Source organism: Sus scrofa, chromosome 15 (genome assembly GCF_000003025.6).
Source record: "Sus scrofa isolate TJ Tabasco breed Duroc chromosome 15, Sscrofa11.1, whole genome shotgun sequence".
In the NCBI taxonomy this organism is placed as follows: Eukaryota; Metazoa; Chordata; class Mammalia; order Artiodactyla; family Suidae; genus Sus; species Sus scrofa.
Window position 1 is genome coordinate 139,007,828 of NC_010457.5, and position 22,552 is coordinate 139,030,379.

General features: G+C 59.1%; 1 protein-coding gene across 1 annotated transcript in view; it reads right to left on the bottom strand.

Moving 5' to 3' along the window:
- Nucleotides 1-22,552, bottom strand: part of NDUFA10 (NADH:ubiquinone oxidoreductase subunit A10) — a 32,719-nt gene that overhangs the window by 8,654 nt on the left and 1,513 nt on the right. The window contains exons 2-9 of the mRNA XM_003133785.5: nt 21,674-21,842; nt 20,570-20,785; nt 19,285-19,371; nt 18,068-18,189; nt 16,380-16,459; nt 14,910-14,964; nt 13,008-13,093; nt 6,465-6,573 (exon numbers count right to left, since the gene is read on the bottom strand). Of these exons, the coding sequence (XP_003133833.1) occupies nt 6,465-6,573; nt 13,008-13,093; nt 14,910-14,964; nt 16,380-16,459; nt 18,068-18,189; nt 19,285-19,371; nt 20,570-20,785; nt 21,674-21,842 (924 nt within the window). The remainder of the gene's footprint in view (nt 1-6,464; nt 6,574-13,007; nt 13,094-14,909; nt 14,965-16,379; nt 16,460-18,067; nt 18,190-19,284; nt 19,372-20,569; nt 20,786-21,673; nt 21,843-22,552) is intronic.

The window sequence follows — 22,552 nt, forward strand, 5'->3', positions numbered from 1 at the left end:
CAACGTCTGGATGAAGCTCTGGGAATGAAGCCATCCGGGCCTGTGACTTGGTCTCACTTCAGTGTATCACGTTTTCAACCATCAAGCAACTAAATTCCCTTTAAAAAGACAGCGTTCCTCTAAATAGCCGCACGATTTTTACTCCCCAGACAATGCGGAGCCTGCGACGCCCACGGTGACGTCTGGAACGGAGGAGAGAGCGCCCACACAGCGGGGGGACCGACAGTCACCCCTCAGCCGGGTGAGCAGGGGCAACACGGCGGTGCTGTGCCCCTCGGACAGCACTTTGGCTGCGAACTCCCCCCAAACACAAATCCAGGCTAATCCAGAGAAACCCCAGTGCCCCTGACCAGTCCTCCTCAAAACTGTCAGAATCACCAAAGCAAGGAGAGCTGAGAGGTGGTCACGGCCAAGGGAGCTTCTGCAGACATGGCCACGGACAGTCGTGTGCTGTCCTGCGTCGGATCCCGGAGCAGAGAGGGCGTCAGGGAGAAGCCAAGGAGATCAGAATACTGGCTGGACCTGAGTTAGCAAGAGCGCATCCACCCTGCTCGTCTCCTGTAACCACGAAACCCCACCGCACCGTGAGACGTGATACACCCACCTCTCCCCATGGGAACTCGCGTATCCTCACAATTTTTCCGTAAATCTAAAACCATTCTAAGAAATGAAGCTACTTTTAAAAAGTTACGAATTTTAAAAATTAGATTTCCCCAATCGTTTAAATACTGATTAAGAATTTCAACATTTCTAAACATTAAAATCACAAGTCCAACATGGTAGATTCTCGTAATGCTCACAGATGGGAAATGAGACAAAACAAAATAACAGTGAGACCTGCGGCACAGCCTCACTGGGTCACTGGCCGAAAAGACTACGTCGCATGTGGCTCCATGAAACGAACCCGACCAGGATCCATGAAGATGCGGGTTCGATCCCTGGCCTCGCTCAGTGGGTTAAGGCGTCGCTGTGGCTGTGGTGTAAGTACAGATGTGGCTCGGATCCCCGCTGCTGCTGTGGCTGTGGTGTAGGCTGGCAGCTGCAGCTCTGGTTCAACCCCAGCCTGGGAATCTCCATACGCCGCAGGTGTGCCCCCCTCCCCAAAGACTACTATGTCCACCTGCCGGGGGACCAGTGCACACCACCTGCCCCCCAGCAACCAGGAAAACTGGACCACGTGTGAAAACAAAACCAAATCTGTGCAGAGGCGTTAAAGGCAGGGGTCCAGGAGGGGAGCAGAGGGGATGCTGCGGGGTGGCTTCTTCCAGAGCCCCCCACCGGTGGGAGCGGGAGCCCGGGGCTGGGCGAGTGCTCAGCAGTGGGGACCATGAGGACAGAATCCGCCAAAGGAGAGGCTCCAGGCAAGGGCTCCGCCAGGAAGGGCAAGCGGGAAGCACACCGACCTCCCGAACCCAAGCTCGGCGTCCGTCCACGTGATTTCGGACGGACCCAGAGCTGCCCGCGACGTAAGGACACACTTCGACAGCGCTTCCCAACGATGGCTGGCGCTTAGAACACAGCAGCACCAAAAATACACGGGATGACTCACCACAAAAAGGACAAAGGGAGAACTGGTGTAAACGGATCTAAAAGAGGTCCAGACACCACAGTTACCAGACAGCTTTGTAATTAACGAGCTCAAGAAATGAGATATCAGGAGTTCTCGTCGTGGCGCAGTGCTTAACGAATCCGACCAGGAACCATGAGGTTGCAGGTTTGATCCCTGGCCTCACTCAGTTAAGGTTCCAGCGTTGCCATGAGCTGTGGTGTAGGTTGCACACTTGGCTCGGACCCTGCACTGCTGTGGCGGTGGCGTAAGCCAGTGGCTACAGCTCTGATTAGACCCATAGCCTGGGAATCTCCGTATGCCATGGGTGCGGCCCTAAAAAGGCAAAAAAAAAAAAATGACATAACAACAAAAGTTCATTAGAGAACTTGAAGTTATAAAGAACGGGGGCACTGTAAATTAGCTATAATAAAAGAAAAAAGTTAAAAGAATGGAAATTCTAAGATCAAAAAGGACTAAAATTAAAACCTCAAATACAGAAAATACAAATCTAAGGAGATCAGGAAGAGCTGAAAAGACTAGAAGGCAGAGTGAAGGACAAATCTGGCCAAAGGTTGTGGAGAAAACAGGGGGGAAGCTCCTGTGGAACAGAGAACCCGGTGCGAAGGTCCCAGGTGCTCAGGCGGAGCCCGCGGAGCCCCGGAAACGGCAGCCGACCTGAGGCGGAGCTCGGGAGACCTGAAACTGACAAGCGTCTGCCCAGGACGCTCTTGGCTCCAGGCAACGCGCAGATCACAGCCCCCAAGACAGCAGGATGCTCAGAACCAAGGCAGACCACCACCCCAAACACAGCAAACCAAGCCAACCCTGCGGAGGCGCAAGGACCATCCCCCCAACTGAGGTGGGCACTGCACGGGGAGGAGGGCCCGCAGGGCTTGGGGGAGGCCCGGGGTAACAGGACTGCTGAGCACGGGTGGGGACTGGTGACACACCGCCGTTCAAAACTCAGCACGTGCTAGCACACTGAATATCCCACGTCTATGAAGAAATGTGTTCCCTGAAATCCCCCACCAGCTCACCCTTCTAACGCTGTGGGAAGATGGAGGGCGACCTCACGCACGCTCTTCAGAGAAGGGAAGCCAGGTCCCACCCACCTCGGTGTTTGATACCCGCGCAATCCCGACGGCAAAGCTGACGAGGAAATCACGAGGCCCTCTCTAGGACACACGTACAAACCCCCGGACTAAATACGAGCATCAGGTCCGGCGGCAGTAAAGACACGAGAGGGATTCAGCCCAGAAATCAAGGCGGGCCTCTAAGGAGACCGACACAGGCCAAGGAGTCAATCAATCAAGTTATCACGACTACATCAGCCAAAGAAAGAGGAAAATCAGCCAAGGCAGACCCAACATCCAGACCCAACAGACGCTCCTCGAAAACTGCTAATGCTGCGGACCTTCCTGATCTGAAGGGAGTGTCTACCACCCACCCACAGCCAACAGGGCAGCTGGGTGAGCTACTGGAAACCTCCTGAGAGCGGAAGCAATGGAAGGGCCACCACTGCTAGAAATTCTCCCCCGTGTCCAGACACAGCCAGTGCGTTGAGGCAACAAAAAAGGCATAAAGATAAGCAAGCAAACTGGACGGCCTTTTCCTCTTCTGTGGGACTTTTACCCGCCCGTGCTCCACAGAGACTTAATTTCGGAGGCTTGCAGGGTCCCCTGTTGTCATGACAGTGGCCCGGCTGTTGGTTGGCTGGAAACTGATTGACTCAGAGCAGCCTCATCACAGCCGGGACAGGGCCACCTGACCTTCCCCGCTTCCCTCCCCTCCTCGCTGCCCAGTGACCTCCACCAGGGCCCTGGCACACAACCTCCCAACTCCAAACTCATGCCAGGCCGCCCTCGGAAGCGAGCCTTGGTCCAAACCACCGCACCGGAGCAAACATGGCGAGACAGTGGTCCAGGCGTCTCTGCTTCCCGGTTGGATTCAAGGCACCTTCACCCGGGACTGCGGTCTGCCAGGGGCATGAGAACCTTAGGTCTAAAACCCTGTATGGCCCTGACTTAAGCGACGCTTCCTTGCTAAAACATGCTAACCACAACCTGACAGCACGGGGTGCCGCAAATTATGCCACAATTTATGAAAAACAAGCATCTGCAAAGCGCAACCCAACAGGGCGAGCCAGTCACGTATGACGCCGCCTCCTGGGCACGAGGAGCCTCTCCGACTCAGCCGGTCTGACGGGAGAGTCCTGGTCTCTCCGGAAAGCTGACCTGTGTCTTCCCAGTCCCTGCCTGTTCCAACGCCACAGTTCTAGTTCCTGAAGCCAAAACCCTGCCAAGAGCTGGCTTCTCTCACCTCCCAGCCCAGCTGGGCGGCCTCTGCCCTGGGCAGGCTGGTCCCCGCCGACTGATCCCAGACTCCACTCCTTTAGCAGCCTCCCGACCCGCCGCCCGGCTTCGCCCGTGCCCCAGCCAGCCCGCTCTCTCATTAGGAACCAGACGGTCCCACGAAGTCCCCCCCACAGCCTGTGGGGACAAGCCCGAGCCCCACCTCGGCCCAGAAGTGCAGCGACCTTTCTGGCCCGGTCCTCCCTCCTCCTCTGCTCCGGCCACGGCGGCCCCCTTACTGCTTCGCCTCTGCACCTGTTCGCCTCCTGCCTGGCCCCCATCACCACCTCCCGCTCACACGGCACCTTCTCAGCGAGGCCGTCCCCACCACACCAAGGCTTCAGATTCAACCCCCCCTCACGGTGGCTGCCCTCTTCAAGGAATTCAATTTCCGCCAGCACTGCCACCACCACTTAACAAATTCTCGGGTTCACTTTGTTTATCCCTCTGAGGTGAGGCCCTGAGGCCAGCGAGTCCCTGCTGCGTCACGCAGCTTTGTTCCTGGACAGGCCTGGTGCCCAGGACGCACTCGATAAATATTCAGTGGAGTAAAAGATCGACGAATGAACACACGGAGGAAACACGCAGACGAGCAGAGGGAGCACTGCCTGCGGAGCCTGCAGGGAGCAGAGGGCGGCGGCTCAGGTCGTCCAAGGGCACAAGCTGCCCATCGGGTCACAGCGGCTCGGCAAACGCGCTGCCATGTAGTGAAGAGAATGGAACACCTTGGGAGCTCCTGTCGTGGCTCAGTGGAAGCAAATGTGACTAGTATCTATGAGGACGCAGGTTCGATCCCTGGCCTCACTCAGTGGGTTGAGGATCTGGCGTTGCTGTGAGCTCTGACGCAGCTCACAGATGTGGCTTGGATCTGGAATCGCCGTGGCTGTGATATAGGGCAGCAGCTGTAGTTCCAGTTCAATCCCTGGTCTGGGAACCTCCATATGCCACGGGTGCGGCCCTAAAGAGCAAAAAAAACAAAAAACAAAAACAAAAAAAGCCCTCTTTTTTTTAACCTAAGTTCATTGTGTTTATTTGTGGCTGTGCCTGTGGCATGTGTAAGTCCCCAGACCAGGGATGGAACTGGCACCACGGCAGTGACAACATCAGATCTTCAACCCCCTGAGCCTCGGAGAACTCGCCTACCTAGGTCTACTTTACGTAAACTGTACGTCGGTAACACTCACGAAAAGCCAGTACCACTCATCATGACCAACAACCACAAGAAAAGACTATGAAACAAAGCCATGTTACTACGTTCCAGCAATGGCTTGACATCTGGGTGAGCACACATGCCCTCGGGTTGCGACGAGGGAGGAGGGCACACAGAACGGACTCGAGCGGAGCCACGGAAGGGCTGGGACAGACGCTGTGGGTTTGGCATTTCAGCACAGGTGCTTCTGCCTGGCAGATGGGGGCCAGAGGGAGGGACTGGCCATGGAGGAGGCCAGAGAGGAAGCTGCAGGACGCATTTCAGGAGGACGACGTGGCCAGTACGAGGCAGTGCTGATGACAGGGCCTGAAGGATGGGCCTAAGGGCACCAGCCACAGCCGGGAGCCAGCGCTGCCCTGCCCACACGGCTCCCTTCAAAACAGAAGGGCAACCACAGACACACACACACACACCTGCAGGCGTCAGGAAGAAAGAAACACGCCACGGTGTTAACCACAGGTCCCTGAGTGATACCTTTCACGGTTTGATGTGTTTCCCCCAATTTCTACATTTATTCAAGTCACTCCTGAAACTGCCAACAGAACTTAGTTAAAAGAAAATAAATGCCAATGGTCGTGATGGTCGTTGTACAACTACCAACGTAACAGAAGTCACGGAGTAACTAAAAGGAAAGGAAAGGAAACGCCGTGTCTCAGGAAGGAAAGCGAGGGGCCGCCCAGCCAGTCGGTGCCACACGACCTCAGGCGAGAATCACGGTGCCGCCAAAATGCTCAACTAAGGTTCCCAAAGTGCGGGCCGCTCAGCTTGAGGTTCCGATTTAAACACCATCCTTGGCACGTCTGCCAATAACCAGCAGAAGCACGGCGGCAGGAGCCGGCCCATGCCACGAGGAGGCTCGGCTCCCACGGCGGCCAGGCTCCCAGCAGAAGCCACAGGACAGACGACCCTGTAAGCTGCTCTAAGGACAAGCGGTGCGCGGCAGAGGCCTGGAACCCAGAGCAAAGGCCTGGAACCCAGAGCAAAGGCCTGGAACCCAGAGCAAAGGCCTGGAACCCAGAGCAAAGGCCTGGAACCCAGAGCAAAGGCCGTCTCCGGCCTCGTGCCTGCCCCGCGCCCTCCCGTCCGCGTGAGGACCTTCTGCGTAGACGCACGTCCTCCTGGCGCACGGATGTGCCGCGAAGAGGGCGCAGCATCAGAAAGAGCAAGACCTGAAGAACAGGGAAGGGCCTGCCACGGCCCCGCACGCACGCCGAGCAGACCCCGCACGCCACAGAGCAGGCGGCTCTCGACAGTGATGACGGGAAAGAGGGACACCAGAGAGCCCCATCATAAGAGGAGGGACCCTGCGCCCCGCCCCGCCCCGCCCCGCCCCGCCCCGCCCCGCGGGCCGTACCTCTGTGAATTTCTGGAAGACCCGGTCGCTCTGGTGCGCGCCGATGGTGATTTCCGGGAGATAGACGGGAATGGTCGTGTAATTCAGCACCTCCAGCTTATTCTGAACCCTAAAAACAGGACACACGTGATCACACCCACATCAAAGCACGGACAATGAGCTCTAAGGCTGATCTGTGAGCATCCGTGTAACAGCTGGATCGTTAAGCAGCCGCCAGCCCTTCCCGAGCCGTCAGCCCAGAAGCTGCCCTCCCCGGCCGCCTGGGCCCGGAGCTGCGGGGAGAAACGGCTTTCGGCTTTTGGAGCCGCAGGGCGAGTCTGCCGGGGCTCACGACCACGGATGACACCTTTTGGGGAAAGGACACAGTTCTGAGAACCTACAAGAGGAGCCAAGTGAGCTTTAAACAAGGGAAGAGCGGGAATAAAACGCTACGCAGAGCTACGCAGAGGCTCCGCTCACACAGCAAACGCGAGGGAAGAGCGGCGAGGCCCTCTCGTCCCCTAAATGTGGGGCGCCCACCCTCCGCCCAGAAGCTGAGGCCACTGAAGGGCTGACCTGGGCGGTGGAAGGGACGAGGGCTACAGGGACTCTGCAGAGGCGCGGGGGCGAACCGCCTCCTGCTCGCCAACGAGGACACACGTCCTTACTTCACCATTTCATTTTATTTGATTAGCTTTGTAGGGCAGCACCGGCAGCACATGGAGGGTCCCAGGCTAGGGGCCGAATCGGAGCTACGGCCACTGGCCTATGCCCAAGCCACGGCAGTGTGGGATCCGAGCCATGTCTACGACCTACACCACAGCTCACGGCAACGCCAGATCCTTAACCCACTGAGCGAGGCCAGGGATTGAACCCACAACCTCATGGTTCCTAGCTGGATTCGTTTTCGCTGTGCCACCATGGGAATTCCACCATTTTATTTTGAATGTTAAAATATTTCTCCTTTGTTATAATTTGCTTATTTTAAATTAAATTTAGTCTGAATATAACCACTATACTTGAAGATGAAGAGGATTTTGAGTGCTTTTAGGAAGAAACATTAAAACAAAGTCTCCTGTCTTAAGGGCTCAAAACAAAGAAAATAATTATTTTAAAAGGCCCTTCCCCAGCAATGACGTAGAAGGGCAGGAGACGTTTCTGTCGGCAGGGGCCCAAACGGAAGCTCTTTCAGTGGATCTGGCTTTCATCCACTCGGGGAGCGCAGGCAGAAGCGCATCTGAGGGTCCCTGAAAAAGCCGCGTCCCTCGCGTGAGGACTGAGAAGCCCGCAGATGCTGTGGGCCAGCGGTTCTCCCGAGCGCGTGTCCGCGGACCTCCGCGGACCTGCCCGCCGCTGTAACGCGCACCCTCAGAGAGGAGGGCGTCTCCCAGTTTGCGTTTTTGCTGTAGCATCTCTTGTGCGCCTGCATCAATGTGGTAAAGAGCATTCTGTTCATTTTTAACATGAAGAGAGCTGCTCTACATTCATTATATAAGGGTAATTTTTGATCTTACAGTAAACAATTTCAACTAAAAACGAAGCTTGTACTTTTAAATGTTAATAAGTATCAAGGTGGGGTATGATCTGGTTTTCTCCATAGTTTGAAAAACCTAAACAACCCTGAAAAATTGGAGAGAACGAACTAGCCCAGGAACCTGTGTAAACGCAGAGCAAGAGCGCCATCTACACGCACCTCGCAGAATGACAGTCCACACACAGACCCCCCGAAGGGGCTTGTCTTTGAACAAATTCCCCCAGACCGTCTTCGAAGCTTAAAAAAATTAATCTACAGTGACTGTCCCACCACGTACGTCAACTTGGCTAAACTGCTCTTTCACTTTAGGGCCACGAGCTTCGACGACGAAGAGAGCAGGGGGGCCCACCTCGCAAAACGCCCCCATCTCAGCCTCCACCCAGACGCTCTCCAGGGGCAGCGTCGGGAGGAAGGGAGGGCCAGGGAGCCCCGGGCCCAGGGAGCCCAGCGCCGAGCACTGAGCCTGACAAGGGCACCCAGAGGAGGACGTCCCCCTCTCCAGCGAAGCCGGCGAGCCCGGGGGACACAGCCCGCGGCGCGGAGACGATCCGAGGAGCCTGGCCGCCTTACTGTTCCCAACGAGGGGAGGCCAGAAAGGACGGGAAACGGAAACGGACCCATGACTCACCCCACTTCCCGGGCGCAGACTGTGTATACTTGCCCCTAAAGCGAGTCCAAGCATGACTTTACTTTCTCCTGAAGTGCCCAGCTCTGCCTGAAACCCTAGACCTCCCATGCCGAATCATTCCCACACCGCTGACAGCACCGGGGCTTCCTGCGAGAGCGACCCCGGCCAGCAGTCCCGGAGAAGCGAGGGCTGCGAAACCGAGGATGCCCGCTGACGAGGTTCAAGGCCGCGTCTGGAGGTCACAACCTCGGGTATCTGCTTAGGCTGCTATCACGGCCCAGAAGCCAGCAAGGGCAAGGGAGGACCAGGCCCTGGGGGGCAGCGGGCAGGGGGGCCTGACGGTGCCAGGTCACCGGCACAAGAAGGCAACCAGCCGGGCGGGCGGCGCCGGCCAGGTACGGATCGTGGTATGAACACCCGGTGCCGTCGAGGCTGAAAAATAAGCCCTCGCGCACACACCTATTCAGCAACACTAAGGAGTGCAGGGCACAAAGACGCTCGGAGCCAGTAATTTGGTCAGGTTCTGGACAAAATCAGTCTAACTGGTAAGTGGCATGTTTACCATAATTATCTCAGAAAATTGCTCATAATTTTCATGCGAGTCCCTCAAATTAAGAACTGGTACTTGTACAAAAATAAACACCATTCCACTGTGAACTGTTATGAAATATCCTGGGGAGGCAGAGGAGCAAAAGACAGGGAGAAGGAACACCACCCCCGACAGGAAAAAAAACAACGAACAGAACACTGTCGGCGGTAAACTCCGAGGGAACCACAGGCTCCGCTGTGACCTGACAGCAGCATAACCGAATCGCCGAGAAGCTCTCATCTCCAGACGGGAACTCCGGACGTGGTCTGGAGTTGCGGGAACACACACTCTGGAGTCCGTTTGGCAACAACGCTGTGCTCACTGCCGGGAAGCGGCGAACCGTCACCCCGCTGCGGCCTCGTCTCAGCAGGATGTCAGGCTGCAGGGCTGTCGCCTATGTGCACGGCTCACGGACCCGCCCTGCAGGAGCAAACACTAACCAGGACTCCATTGAGTCTGCATAAAACAAGGGCCTGGAAAAGCTGGGAGGAAGAAGGTGAACACAGCCAGGCGACCAAGTGCGCTCAGGCTTTTCAGGACGCCCGGGCGGGGAGGTAAGAGATTCAGGAGACTGCACCCTGATGGCAGAGGCAGGGCCACATGATTAGGGCTCAGAATTAATCCATGAAGCCTGGATTCATGCCGCAACAAAGACATGCCGCTGAGGGATTCTGAGCAACAGAAAAGCAAGGTCACTGCGGCACTTTAAGAAGGCTGACCTGGCAAACGTAGGCACAGGGAAGGGAGGATGGAGAAGCAAGCAGCTGAGGAGCGGAGATCAGGGTCCAGGGCCCGGGAGTTCCCACCGCGCCGCAGCAGGTTAGGGATCCAACTGCAGCAGCTCAGGCGGCTGGGAGTATGGGTTGATCCCTGGTGCGGTGGGCTAGAGGTTCCAGCATTGCCAGAGCTGCAGCCTAGGTGGCAGCTGTGGCTCAGATGGCAGGCCCGGGAAGGGGGAGGGCAGAGTCCCACCCGGACTGACCCCGGGCTGGGAGGGAGGGTGGGCAAAGCGGCTGTGCCCAGGGCTGCAGGGAGCCGGTGGCCACACAGCCACTGCTGCCCTGGGACTGTGCCAAGGCCACTCGGAGCCCTGGTCCCTCACCTGCAGGATGAGCAGGAGTGCTTCTCAAAACACCCTCCAGGGAGGGTGCTGCGTGGCTGGGGGAGCGCAGGCGGAGTGAGGCGGGCCCCGGCGGGTGGCAGGGGAGCAGCAGAGCAGGCAGGGAGCGCACGCGGCGGGGCTGGCCTGCTGCGCCTCGTGGGTGCTGCGGCTCCCACAGCTCGAGGTCTGCTGTCAACGGAGCTCAGCATGTTTTAGCAGTGACTCCTTTTTAAGGAAGGAGCACGTATTGTTTTTCGACATAATGCTGGTATCACACACCTAAGAGGCCACCGTCTGGGGTCCACCTGACTCGTCCACGTGCTGGGAGACCAAGACACCCACGTGACTCGCCCGACTGCCACGGTCCAGAGCCGAACCGGAACCTCTCTCAGGTCTGCCTGTTAGAGGCTCTGCTTTGAACAGGGTTCAGAATGCTAAGTGTGTCACCCCATTTAGGTAAATTTACAAAAACATCCACATGTAAGTAAGTTTCTGATGAAAACCAAATTTAACCACCAAGGGCTTAAAAACAAAGAGGGGCCCCGGTTCCGCTCCAGCAGAGAAACCCCTGGAAACCACGGCTCCGGTCCTACAACGGAGACGAACGAAGAGGCCGAAAGCCCACTGCTTGTCCTGGAACAAGAGCGAAAAGTCTGTTCTAACAAGGACGTTCAGGAGACGGTTCACAGGGCCCCAGGGACACTTCCTGGAGGGCAACGCCACATCAACCGCTACACAGCGAGCACCAGACGACCCGGGGACTCCCTTCCGTCACCTCGGGACAGTCACCTGAAAAGGTGCTTATTACTGCAGCAGGAATACGAAGAAACAGCAACGACCCGAGAGGCTGCCTCTAAGCAACGGTAAAGGGATGAGGCCTGCATCTCAGAGGTCGACATCTTTGGGCCAAAAGCGAACATTTCAGGCCACAAGGGCTACGTTCCGCTTCACATGGTCTTTTTTTTTCTTACCATCTTTAAAAATGTTAGGGCCACTCTCACAGTTAAGGCCTGGAGGGGCCCACAAGCCACCACTGGCCAACCGCTGGCTTGCATTAGTCAATGGATTCACGCAGCATGAATAGCCATTAACATGACAAATTTTTAATATTTAACAAAATCGGGACATGCCCGCATTAAAGAGCAGGTCACAAAGACACAGGCACGATCCCTAAAGAGACTGGAAGAGCCTCACTTGGCTCTACACCCGCCCATGCACCCCCGTCCAGCCTCCCCACTCGCCTGGACCTCGTTCCCCCCCTCGAACCTTCAACACGGCCACTCTGGCTGCTGGCCCGCTTCTCATTTCACGGTGAGGACAGGAGCCACCCGAGATGCTCCTGTGCCCGCAGCCTGCCGCCACCTCCCAGCCCCGCCCGGCCCGAGACAGCGCCACCTCGCCCCCTCCAGGCCAGGCCTCTCCCTCTGCCTCTGCCTCGAGGGCCCCAGGGATCCTTCCCGCCAGGACGGAGCGCGCTGCTCCCTCCCCAAAACACACACTGTTCAAAATGAGTAACGGTGCGCGTCTCAGCCACAACAACCACATCCAGAGGTTCACGGGGAAAGTCGTTCGCTTTCAAGCACAGGACGCGTTCCGCCAGTGGCGTCAGTTTTCCTGGACACGCTCATCTTGGGAGGCGGCCACGCAGAGGGAAGCAGGTGCACTAGTCACGGAGAAGCGGCCCTCCACCTGCTTCGCACTGGGGGCCGCGCCCCCTCGGCTGAGGCCTAGTGGTCGCCAGGGCAGGGTGGGCCGACACAGACTTGTGCTCCCAACACGGACCTGGCCCCGCCACCGCGAGCCTGGGGCGCCAGCAGCAGAGGCAACGCGGGGCCCCAGGGGGCCGGCTCCATGGGCCCCTCCGCCACGAGGGGCAGCCCCCATCCCACAGGGAATCATGTTTTCTGGGTTCGGCTCTGCCTTCCCTGCCTGGAACACTCCAGCAGAAGCCCAGCTCGTGGGCCTAGAACTTTCTGCCACCGTCCCTCTTGGCAGCACCCAGCCCCGGGCTCCAGGTGCCGTGTGGTGACCGTGACGCCTGCCTCCCGGCTGGGAGTCTGGGATGCTTACTGGAGCAGAGGGCGCCGACGCGCCAGGCCCCGGGAGGAATCCCGGCCACCGAGAGTCTGCCGAGCTTTCTGCCCACGTGTGACCGCGTTTTTAGTGCTGAACAGAGCAGCTCGCTCGGTGTGTCCCCTCGTCCGCCGTGGCCTCTGCTCTATGACCGGTCCCTGCCCCCACATCACCAGGCCTCCCCCTCCCCCGCTCCAGCCACGGAGGCCGCGGGCACCCCCTGCCATGCTGCTACCTGAGCCCCTCCAGCTGCCAACACCCGTGCCCCACGCTCAGGCCAGAGGCCGCGGGGCCCCTTCACAACAGGCCTTCCCGAGGCCCTCGGCAGCCACGCTCCACCCGGGACTCGGTGCCCTGCTCCGGCCCCCAGTACCACGGGCTCCTGCTGCGTGGGGACCCCGCCCGCACCCATCTGTCACACAGCCCCTAAATCTGGAACAGAGCCTGGTGCACGACGGAGGCCAAGTATTTGTTGACCGCTACTGCAATCAATTAATTCCTTGTAAGAAGAGAAAAAGCAAAGGCCGATTTGCAGGCAACAGGAAGTACGCCTCGGCGCCGGCACCCAGACCAAGTGTCTCCCGCAGGCCGCGGCCCCGCTGGGAAGCCAGCCCCCCGCGCCCCCGTCCCAGACTCACAGCATCCTCAGCCTGTGGAAGGTGCGGTCGTCCTGGTCCGGCCACGGGCCCTTGTCGCACTTCAGGTACTCGATGTCCTCGACCACCTGGACAGGGCATCGGGAGGGACGCTCAGTCTCAGACTCTGCAGGGGGTCGCCATCCAAGTCAAAGAGCCAGACAGACAGCCTTCAGCGAAGCAGGGGTGCGGAGGGAACACCCCCAAGGCAGGCGCCCCCCTTTTCCGGCCACGCCCGCAGCACGGGGACGTTCCCGGGCCAGGGCTCCAGCCCGAGCCACGGCCGTGGCCTGAGCTGCCGCACAGACAAGGCCAGGTCCTTGGCCCGTCGCGCCCCAGGCGGGGTGTGGCTGTCACCAGGCAGGAGCTGGAGCAGGAGTGGGTGCAAAGAGCTCTGGAGGCAGGACGACCAGCACTCGTGGCCGACGCCTCATGTGCCCCGCGGAGCTCTGCTCCCAAAGCCGAGACGCGGGAGAACCAGCGTGGCGCCCAGAGCTCCGGGAGCCCCGCTCCTCGGCCCGGAAGCCAGCGGCGCGTCTGCCTGACCTCCTGGGGGTGGGGGGCAGCTGCCTCAGGCTTTCTCCCCCAACACAGCCAACGGGACCGCTCTTCAGGTTTCCAGAACCTGAGCACGTTCGATTATAAACTCAAGTAATGACACAGCCTGGAGAAAATGTGGTCTTCTCGGGCCCACAGGCCACTAACGAGTCTGACAAAGGAATAAAAACAACCCGAACCACAACTCGACATCATCGCACATCCACGGACGCGAAGGCTGGGGGGAGGGCGGGGGATGCAAGTGAACTGACCCCGGGAGAAAGAACCAGGCCTGAAAGAGCGCCCCGAGCCGGGCTCAGAGCCCTGCGGCCCGTCTGGGAGGAGGGGCCCGCGCTCTCCAACCCCCCGCCCCATTCCTCCCCTCCCCTCGCTTCCCATCCCCCCCCCACCCTCATTCCCCCCTTCCCTGCTTCCCTTCAGAGCTTCTCACTAAAGCTGGCAGCTCTGCAAAGCTTTCTGTCTGCTGCCACCACCTACACCTCAACCTCCAGTAATAAAAGTGCTATTTTCTTCTAGAAATTCTCAGTTTGTTTTACTTTGTAGTAATTTATGCCTACTATGTAAAATGTAGGACCTTCTAAAAAATCAAGTGGACGGTCCGTTGCCTGAGTCCATCTGAGAAATGACCCGCCCTCCTCTCCTTTATCTTACGCCACCCCTTCCCGTACGGACCAAGCCACGTGAAAGTCACACACGGGCATGGGCACGGGTGGCGCCTGCCTCGGGACTCCGCTCCATTCGGCGGTCAGTCCTCGTGTTTATACCACAGCGCCTGCATGACCCAAATGCCGTGGCATGGCTTCCATCCGCGAAGGAACGTGCTCCTGCGGGTTTTGGCTCTTCCTCCTTAAGCTCTCCTGGAAACTGCAGAGGCTGGCCCCAGGCCCACGAGCACCTACTCCTTTGGGGAAAGCTGGCACCTCTACACAGCTGACCCCTGAGCAACAGGCTCCACGCGGTGAAAACGCCGAGCGAGCCCAGCTTGGAGGCGGCCCCGTGCCCGGCGCAGGACGTCCGCCTCCCCGCGCTTGAGTGCACCACGCAGTGCAACCCACGTTGTTCCAGGCCACCTGTTACCGAATCCTCCTCCGTTAACCACCTACCACCCGCTTAACAAAACGCGAGGTGGATAAACAACGGCTCTTTGCACGTCGCTATTCCACAGTTTAGAGATCCTGGAAACTGAGTCACGTGAGAGAAAAGCAAAACTCATGACCGGGGGAGCGTGGCGGCTGCTTGGGACTTCTTCCCGATTACAGGCCACAGGCCCGGAGGAGCTGGACTCGTCATCTGACGGCCAAAAACCGAGTCTAAGGATGATTACAAGCTTTCCAGCCGCTCCCTTACCTTTTCTGCATCTTCGGCTTCCCTCGCACTGTACTGTAACACCTCACATTTTTCGCTGCAAGAGAAAGGTGACATCTCATGTACGTCTCCCAGGGGGACCTTCCTGTACAATGAACACGTGACATCGAGGCTGCCCTCGAAACGGCAACACCTCCGTCTCTGAACAGGCTCGCGGGCTCTGACTGGTGAGGGGCAAATCAGGGGCAGGGACACGCTCCAGGCTGCACGGTGACAACGGCGGGCCCGTGTCCTGATGTTCCCCGACGGGACACCACCCCTCCCCGGGCAGAGACCAGCGCCTAGGCGCCACCTCTGCTGCCTCACAACCACCTCCAGGAGCCCGGGCTGCCCAGGAGGCCACGCGGAGAGCGGCCCCCGCGAGGACGGTGGACACCAAGGCAACTTGCTGGGAAGCTCCTCCCCGTGGGGTTCTGGAGCAGAAGCTCTCCAAGGGGGCTTTGGGACTGAGGTGCCCGGGTCCACGCTCCCTGCCTCCCTGTTTCGTCTCGGAGCCCTGTGGCCCCCTCGCCCAGACTCACAAACTTAGTATTTTCCTGCACTCTGGTCTTGAGAAGAGAGTGGCCCCACCGCAGGCGGCCCTGCCGTTTCCACTCGGTCCTCACAGGCGAGCAGGCAGCAGAAGCCTCAATGCTCCCCCCAGTTTAAACAGCGAGCCTCTCTCCCCGCGTTACCAGACGTGACCTTGTTTACGGTCACAATTTTATAGTCACTTTCAAATCTGAAGTAACAAAAGCGTAACACTTTCAGGTAGAAAGAGAGGCTTACGTTCGCTAAAAGTTTGCGAACTACCACTGGAAACCTGCAGCAGAAGCATGATTCAAACCCCCGAGTTCGAGTTCTGGCGGGAGTGACGGTGGTAAGTGACACCCTGCACAGGACGTGCGTGAGGGGACAGAAGGACTGGCTGGAAAGAGTACATGCGAACACACATCCCTTGGTGCCGTCGCTGAAGAAAGCGGGGGGTGGGGTGGTGGTAGAGAACCCAGGGGGCAAAGGTCTGGTGGTGCCGTGGTTTAACCCAGACACCCCAGAGGGCGACTCTCAGAAGTACCCAGAGGTGCTGCTGGCCCTTCACAGCCGAGCGTGGACTCGGAGCAGGTCTCCAGGCCTCAGGCCCCGTGCTGGTGGACAGGACACTTCAGTGCCACCCAGAGTCAAAACGGGGGACCTCTGATGCCAGGACCTGTCCCAGAATATGGTGCCAGCTGACCTCTAGCCGCAAAAGGTGCTAAAAACACAACAAAAAGCCCTGGCAAAATAAGCCAATCAGAAAACAAGTGGACCAACCCCAAGGCGAGCAGATCAAATGGCAAAGCCGGCTGCTGTCCTTGCTCGTGACCGTCAGGCTGAAGCCCAGACGGCATCACGGGATGAACGCGCTCCCCGGGACGGGCCTGGGGACCCGCGGGCGTGGGGCTTGGCGGCGCACACCCGCCTGCCCTGGCTCACCTCATCTCAGGCAGGAAGGTCTTCTTGTAGGCGTTCTCGATGTCCTGCAGGTAGGCGGCGGTGATCTTCATCTCGTGCGGCTACACAAAAGCAGAGAAGCCCGTCTGAAACATCTGGGCTCTCCCTCTGCCCCGGGCTTCGCGGAACGTGAAACAAACAGGGAGCACTCTGCTCCTAGAACAAGTCACGCCGGGGGCTGCAGGGACTTTGGGGTAAAAGAAAGGGGCCTTGGTTCCCGTGAGAGCAGTTTTCGCCCTGCCCAGCGAGCAGGCAAGTGTGGCCTGGCGGCCCTACGGCACGGCCTTTGTCTCAGAGACGTGCACCGGAGCAGAGCCAGGTCGAGTCCCCTTACAGTTCCAGGGCCCGGCTTCCCGCTGCGCTGGGGCCAAGCGCAGGCGCGGAGAGAGGGCAGGCCGGGCAAGGGGCTGGCCCGCGCCTCCCCAGCTCCCCTCGGCCCCTCCCGCCGGCGCCATCGCCCGCTTCCCTTTCACGTGGCGTCTGCTAAGCCCGTCTCAGAAATTTAAAACTCTAGTTAGGAGCAGCGAGCTTCCATACACAAAACCTCTCACGGTGCAGCAATGCTAGAGGCTAAGCTGGCTTCCGCCTGTTGGATTTTCGCCCCGGCACCTGCCTTCATTTCATGCATTTCGTGTTCATTTCCTTGTTTACTGTTAGTCTCCCCACGAGGATATAAGAACACACATTTATTAAGGACAATAAAATAATGCTTGACGAAAAGTCTCTTTTCTTTGACTCGGTGGTAATCTGACCTGGGGACAGGACTCACTAAGTAGTGAAAAATAAAAAATGTTCAGAGCTCTAACCTGTTCCTCAAGATTCTTTCTGAAATAGAGTTACCTAGAAAACGCTAAGTTTCTATCTTCATATTTCTCAGTAATTGTCACTTTAATAACCAAAGTATTCAGAATATTCCACTGAGTGATAATGAAACATTTCTGACTTGCAGTTCCCTCCTTTCGCCACTTTGGTGTCCCCCAAAGGCTAAACTGCAGGTCACAGGAGCCAGCGAACCCCGAAGCTTTCCAAGGCGCAGACTGGTCGCCAACAGAGACAGAGGCCACGTAGGTGCCTCCTACCGGCTCTCCCAGTCCCTGACGAGGCATCCCGGGAACCCACAGGGCGCGGCCACCCTTCCACCCCAAGGCGCAAAAGGGAAACACCACTGCGGCGGGAGGGACGTTCCCAGACAAGAACTGGCGTGAGGGCAGAGGCGGGCCTGTGAACCTGCTGGCGCCTGCAGGCCGCCTGGGGAACGCAGGCTTCCCAGGCACCTGCCGCCTCAGGCCACTGCGGGAGCGCAGGCGTGGGGAGCTCTCCGCTGCTCTTCCAGAGCCGCGGGGTAGGAAGAGGAGGACGAGGCCGCGCTGAGGAAAGAGACGGACCAGGAAACGGAAAGGGTGTTGGGGACTGCTTCCAACCTGCGGCGACGCCACCAGAAAATGGAAGGGGACAGGGCGGAAAGCAGCTCCGTCAGGAGCTGTGCCCAGGCTCACAGCGGGCCGGGTGACCCAGGGGCAGGGGACGACGGCACCAGCGGCGGGAGAGCACGGGTGGGGAGCAGCGGGTGCTGGGGCCCGGGAGGCCGACTGCAACACGCGGTGCAGGGCGGGTCTGAGTGGGACGAGGGGACACGGGGACAGGTGGGTGCCAGACGAAGGCCGACTTACGTTGCCCTTCTTCTGGATGCGGCTCTGGATCTCGGGGACGGGCACGTCCACGTAGACGACCACGTGCGGGGGCAGGTACTCGCAGGCGGTGACCTTCTTCACCTCGTTGTAGTGCTCCACGCCTGGCACGAGAGCCGCCACCACCGCCTGTCACCCGACCGCCCCAGCCACCCTGCCCGCAACAGGAGGGCAAAGGGCCCGCGGGGCACAGGCGGCTCGGAGCGGGGCTTCCCCCGTCTCCAGAGACCAGAGCGTCCAGCCGGCGAAACGGGCCGCCTACACAACGCCAAGTATGGGGCCTTAAGGCCGGGCTCACTCCTGCAGGACGCTGACACCTGTGTCCTGGCTGCTCAGATGCACGCGGGGCTGGCAGTGCGCGGGGTGCCATGCAGCCTCGGTGCTGCCCCCTCTGCCCGGGCTGGCGGGAGCCGCACCTGCTACCCGCAGGTCCCCCACGCGCAGCAGAGCCGGCCGGCCGCCTGCACCCCAGAAACGCTGGCTGATGGCCCCCTCGGTGTCTGTGTGGGAGGCAGGGCTCTGGCCGCTCTTCCCCTGGGGGACGGGCCACCCACCCGGACAGGCCCGCTCGGCTCGCTTCCGCCTCCCTGTCCCCAGCTCTCCCTCACTGCCCAGACCTGAGCCGCCGGCTGCTCCAGGCGCCCAAGATCGTGGGTGACCTCCCGCAGGCCCTTCCACAGCCCCGCCCGGCACGCGCCTGGCTCGACACCCCAGCCACCCCGGTGGGACCCCGCTCTCCTCGTGGCCGGCTGCTTTAGCCAGGAGTCTTGACTCCTGTCCACTGGCCGCCTGTCTGGGGTTTTTGACAACCCCCAACACAGTGCTGGTCCCTAAAAGCACTGGGACAGCAGGGGCTGGAGAGAAGGGGGGCGGAGGCTGCTCCCGCAGGTGCGGGCCGAACCTTGAGGGTGAAACCACGGATCAGAGAGAAGGGGCGCAGGCGTGCGGCCAGGCTGGACCCGGAGCCGGGGGGCGGGGGGTCCTGGGGACCTGGGACAGCACGCGCCCTCACGGGGAGGTGAGTTTCGGAGGGAAAGACGGCAGAAGGGACTGGTTTTTCCCTGTGGGATCTAATGCCTAAGGGCATCCCTCGTCTGTGTAACAGCCGTTCCCCAAACGTGCGCCCACTGCAGGCTGAGTTAGCAGGGCCTCTCCGCGGGGACCCCACGCCCGGGGAGGCCAGCCCGCCCCCAACTCACACTGCTTCCGGATGAAGCCCTGTCTGTACATGGCCTCCAAGAACACAAAGTCACTGTAGATGGAGCGCTCCAGCACCACGCCTTGTCCTGTTGAAAACACGGCGACAAAACACAAGCTCAGACGGGATCTCGGCAGTGCGACCAGTCAGGCCTCCCGCTTCAGAAACGGGAAAAAAGAGTATTTACAACCCCATTTCCACAGCAAACACGTCAGAAGAACACACATGCATGTCTACGTGGGAAATCATTTTCAAAAACCACAATACTTTTCCGGATTTGGAGAAACAACGTTTGGTTTCCTTCCCTCAGCCCTGACACAGCATCCAGCGGACAGGGAGAGTCTTGCTTTTTCAGTCGCAGGCTTCACCTTTCAACCCACTGCAGTCCTGCTCCCACCCCAGGCCTGGGCAAGACCCCAGGGGCGCCCCCACCCCCGCCCACCTCCCGCCTCGGCACTCACGTTCTCAGGGCACGGCCCCCAGCCCTGCCGCCCCCACCCTCAGCAGGGGGCATTCTCACAGCAGGGCCAGCCCCCCACCCAAACCCCTCACGGCCCCTCTCCCCTTCAGAGGAGAATCCCTCCGGCCCCGTCCCAGCCCGCTCGCCGCGCCCGCTCCCTGGTGGTGGCCTCCTGATGGTCAGGGCAGTACACGGGGACACTCAGGCCACTCAGAGGGCCGGTCCCCAGGGGCCCCCAGCACCACCCCGCCCACTCCTCTCAGCTGCAGGACTTCACCACTTCAAGCCCGTGGTCACGAGACGCCGGGCGCCCCGCTCTTCAGGCAGCAGGGCTCTCTGTGCTCCTCGGCCCTCCTCCGAGGGAGTCACTTGTGCGGCCTTGTTCTGGCCGCACCCCCTTCTCAGGCTCCCTCTCTCCTCACCCTCACCTTCCGAGGACGCGTGTGCCCGCAGCCTCCTCGGGCTGGGACGGTCCTCTCGCACGCCTCACGCCACTGGACCTGGCTCAGCGCTGCTGCTGCAGAGCGCCCCCCTCCCTCCCCGACCCCACGCTGGCCTTGGATCACAGTGTCACCTGACACGTTTCATCCATCCGCTTAGAGCCGGGCGTGGAAACTCCACACAAACCAGAAAGCCCACCGTGGTACACAAAAATGAAACAGCACGAAGTGAATTTTATCTTAAAACAACGGTTAACGGATCCCAGGAATTTCCCGGAACGTGCCTCATCCAATCCCCTCAAAAAGGCTCTGGCTAGCGGCGCTCGGAGACAACTAGGGCTCCCGGGCAGAGCGCGCTGCCAGCCCCCGGGCCAGGGCTACTGCACCTGTGCTCAGCAGGTGCTCCAGGGCGTCCGCGTACTGCAGGAGGCGGCTGGCGTACAGCCAGGACTGCAGGCGGTAGCTGTTGCCGTCGTTACTTTTCGGGTCGTCATAGAACTTCTCCAAACTGCAGTTGCCGCTGAGCTGTACGTCCAGGGGCTTCCCGTCGCCGGTGGTGCTGTCGGCGTAGTGGATCCCGGCCTCGGGGAAGTGCCTCAGGCCTGCGGAGAGGAGCAGCGGGAGGCCCGTCACTCGGCATCAGCGAGCAGCGGGGACTCGAGGCCACCACCGAGGCCAGCTGGTCAGGACCCGGGGAAGGCACCCCGACCCCTGTGCCGCGGTGTATAAAAGGAACACACGAGACACTGAGGACACGTCCCAGCACGTGTCCCCGGGCCCTCGGAGGAATTCCCGGTGAAAAGGAGAGAGGCCACAGCTGTGGCACCCACCCGACCGCTCCTGGAGTCAGGAAACAGCCGAGCCTGTCCTGCACCAAGTAGCTGTGTGACACCTGCTTCTCACGAGGTCACCTGCCTGTGCCAGGAGTGACAACACTGGCCCTGGGTCAGAGGGCAGTTACACGATTCAAATGAGACGGCTCATATGCAAGTGCTCTGCTTTAAGCCTCAAGATAAAATTCCAATTCAGGGAGTTCCCCTCATGGCACAGCGGAAACATGCCATGAGGTTGCAGGTTCGATCCCTGGCCTCGCTCAGCGGGTTAAGGATCCAGCGTTGCTGTGAGCTGTGGTATAGGTCGCAGACGCGGCTCGTATCTGGTGGTGTTGTGGCTGTGGCTGTGGCTGGCAGCAACAGCTCTGACTGGACCCCTAGCCTGGGAACCTCCATATGCCGCGGGTGCAGCCCTGAAAAGGACAAAACACAAAAGACAAAAAAAAAAAAATTCCAATTCAAACTGACAACCAGCACGGATTTTTTAAATTTCCCGTATCTGAGAGATTAAAAACAGCCTTTTCAATAAGTATTTCAAAAATGTAAAATACCCACCTTGGGCCCAACTCTGCCTACTCAGCACTGAAGTAAAGATCAAGCTCTAGGTTACTGCAGAGCTGAGGAAAAGCTCTTCCTCCGCGTGGCGTGCGTGCCTACCTAGCTTCTCGGCTATTTCTCTCGCCAGCCTGCCCTTTCCGGAACATATGTTGCCGTCCACAGTTATCACTTTGCTGGTTTCCGTCAGCTTCCTGGTCGTTCTTTCCCCAAGGACGAAGGCCAGAGGGCCATACTGCAGCCTGCACGGGGCGCCCGTGTGGATTCCGCCCTGAAAGACACACAGCACACAGACCACGTGAGCATCCGGCTCACGGCCGCACCAGCCACTATCAGCTGTAAGTGCCAAGAAGACCCCGGGTGACGAAAAAGCCAGCATCTACATCTTTATTACTTACCTGGCTATGGCTTCTGAGCCCCGCCCCCAACCTAAGTCCCTAAAGACACAGGGGACTGTGGGTTTTGATCACTGCTGATCCTCAGGGCCGGGAACAGAACATACTTCCTATGTACACTAAAAACTGGATGGATGGATGGATGGAGGAAAGAAAGGCAGCAAGGAGGGGGCTGGGGGAGACAGGGAGGAAGGGAAAAAGCACACTTCTCCAGGCCTGAGCGCTGGACCTGCCTCTGAAAGTTCCTGAAAACGAGCTAAAACTGAAATGTAACATCCAGACCCTGATAACGCCCAATCTGCTCCCCCTCTCAAGCTCCCACCCACCACCCACCTACCTAGCAGAGCAAAGACAAGAGGCAAGCCTGATACCCTCCTCCCTCCCCCAGCTCCACAATCACTCACAAAACCCCACGGACCCCAACTCTTAAGTCTCTCTGGCCACAGCCCCAGGACACAGATTCCTGGACATCTCACATCCACAACGCAAACGCCTGCTTCACCTCCAGTCTCCAGCATTCCAATCTACTCACCACCTTAAAACGAAAACAATCCTCCCCCAAAATACACAAAGAAGAAAAAAAAGA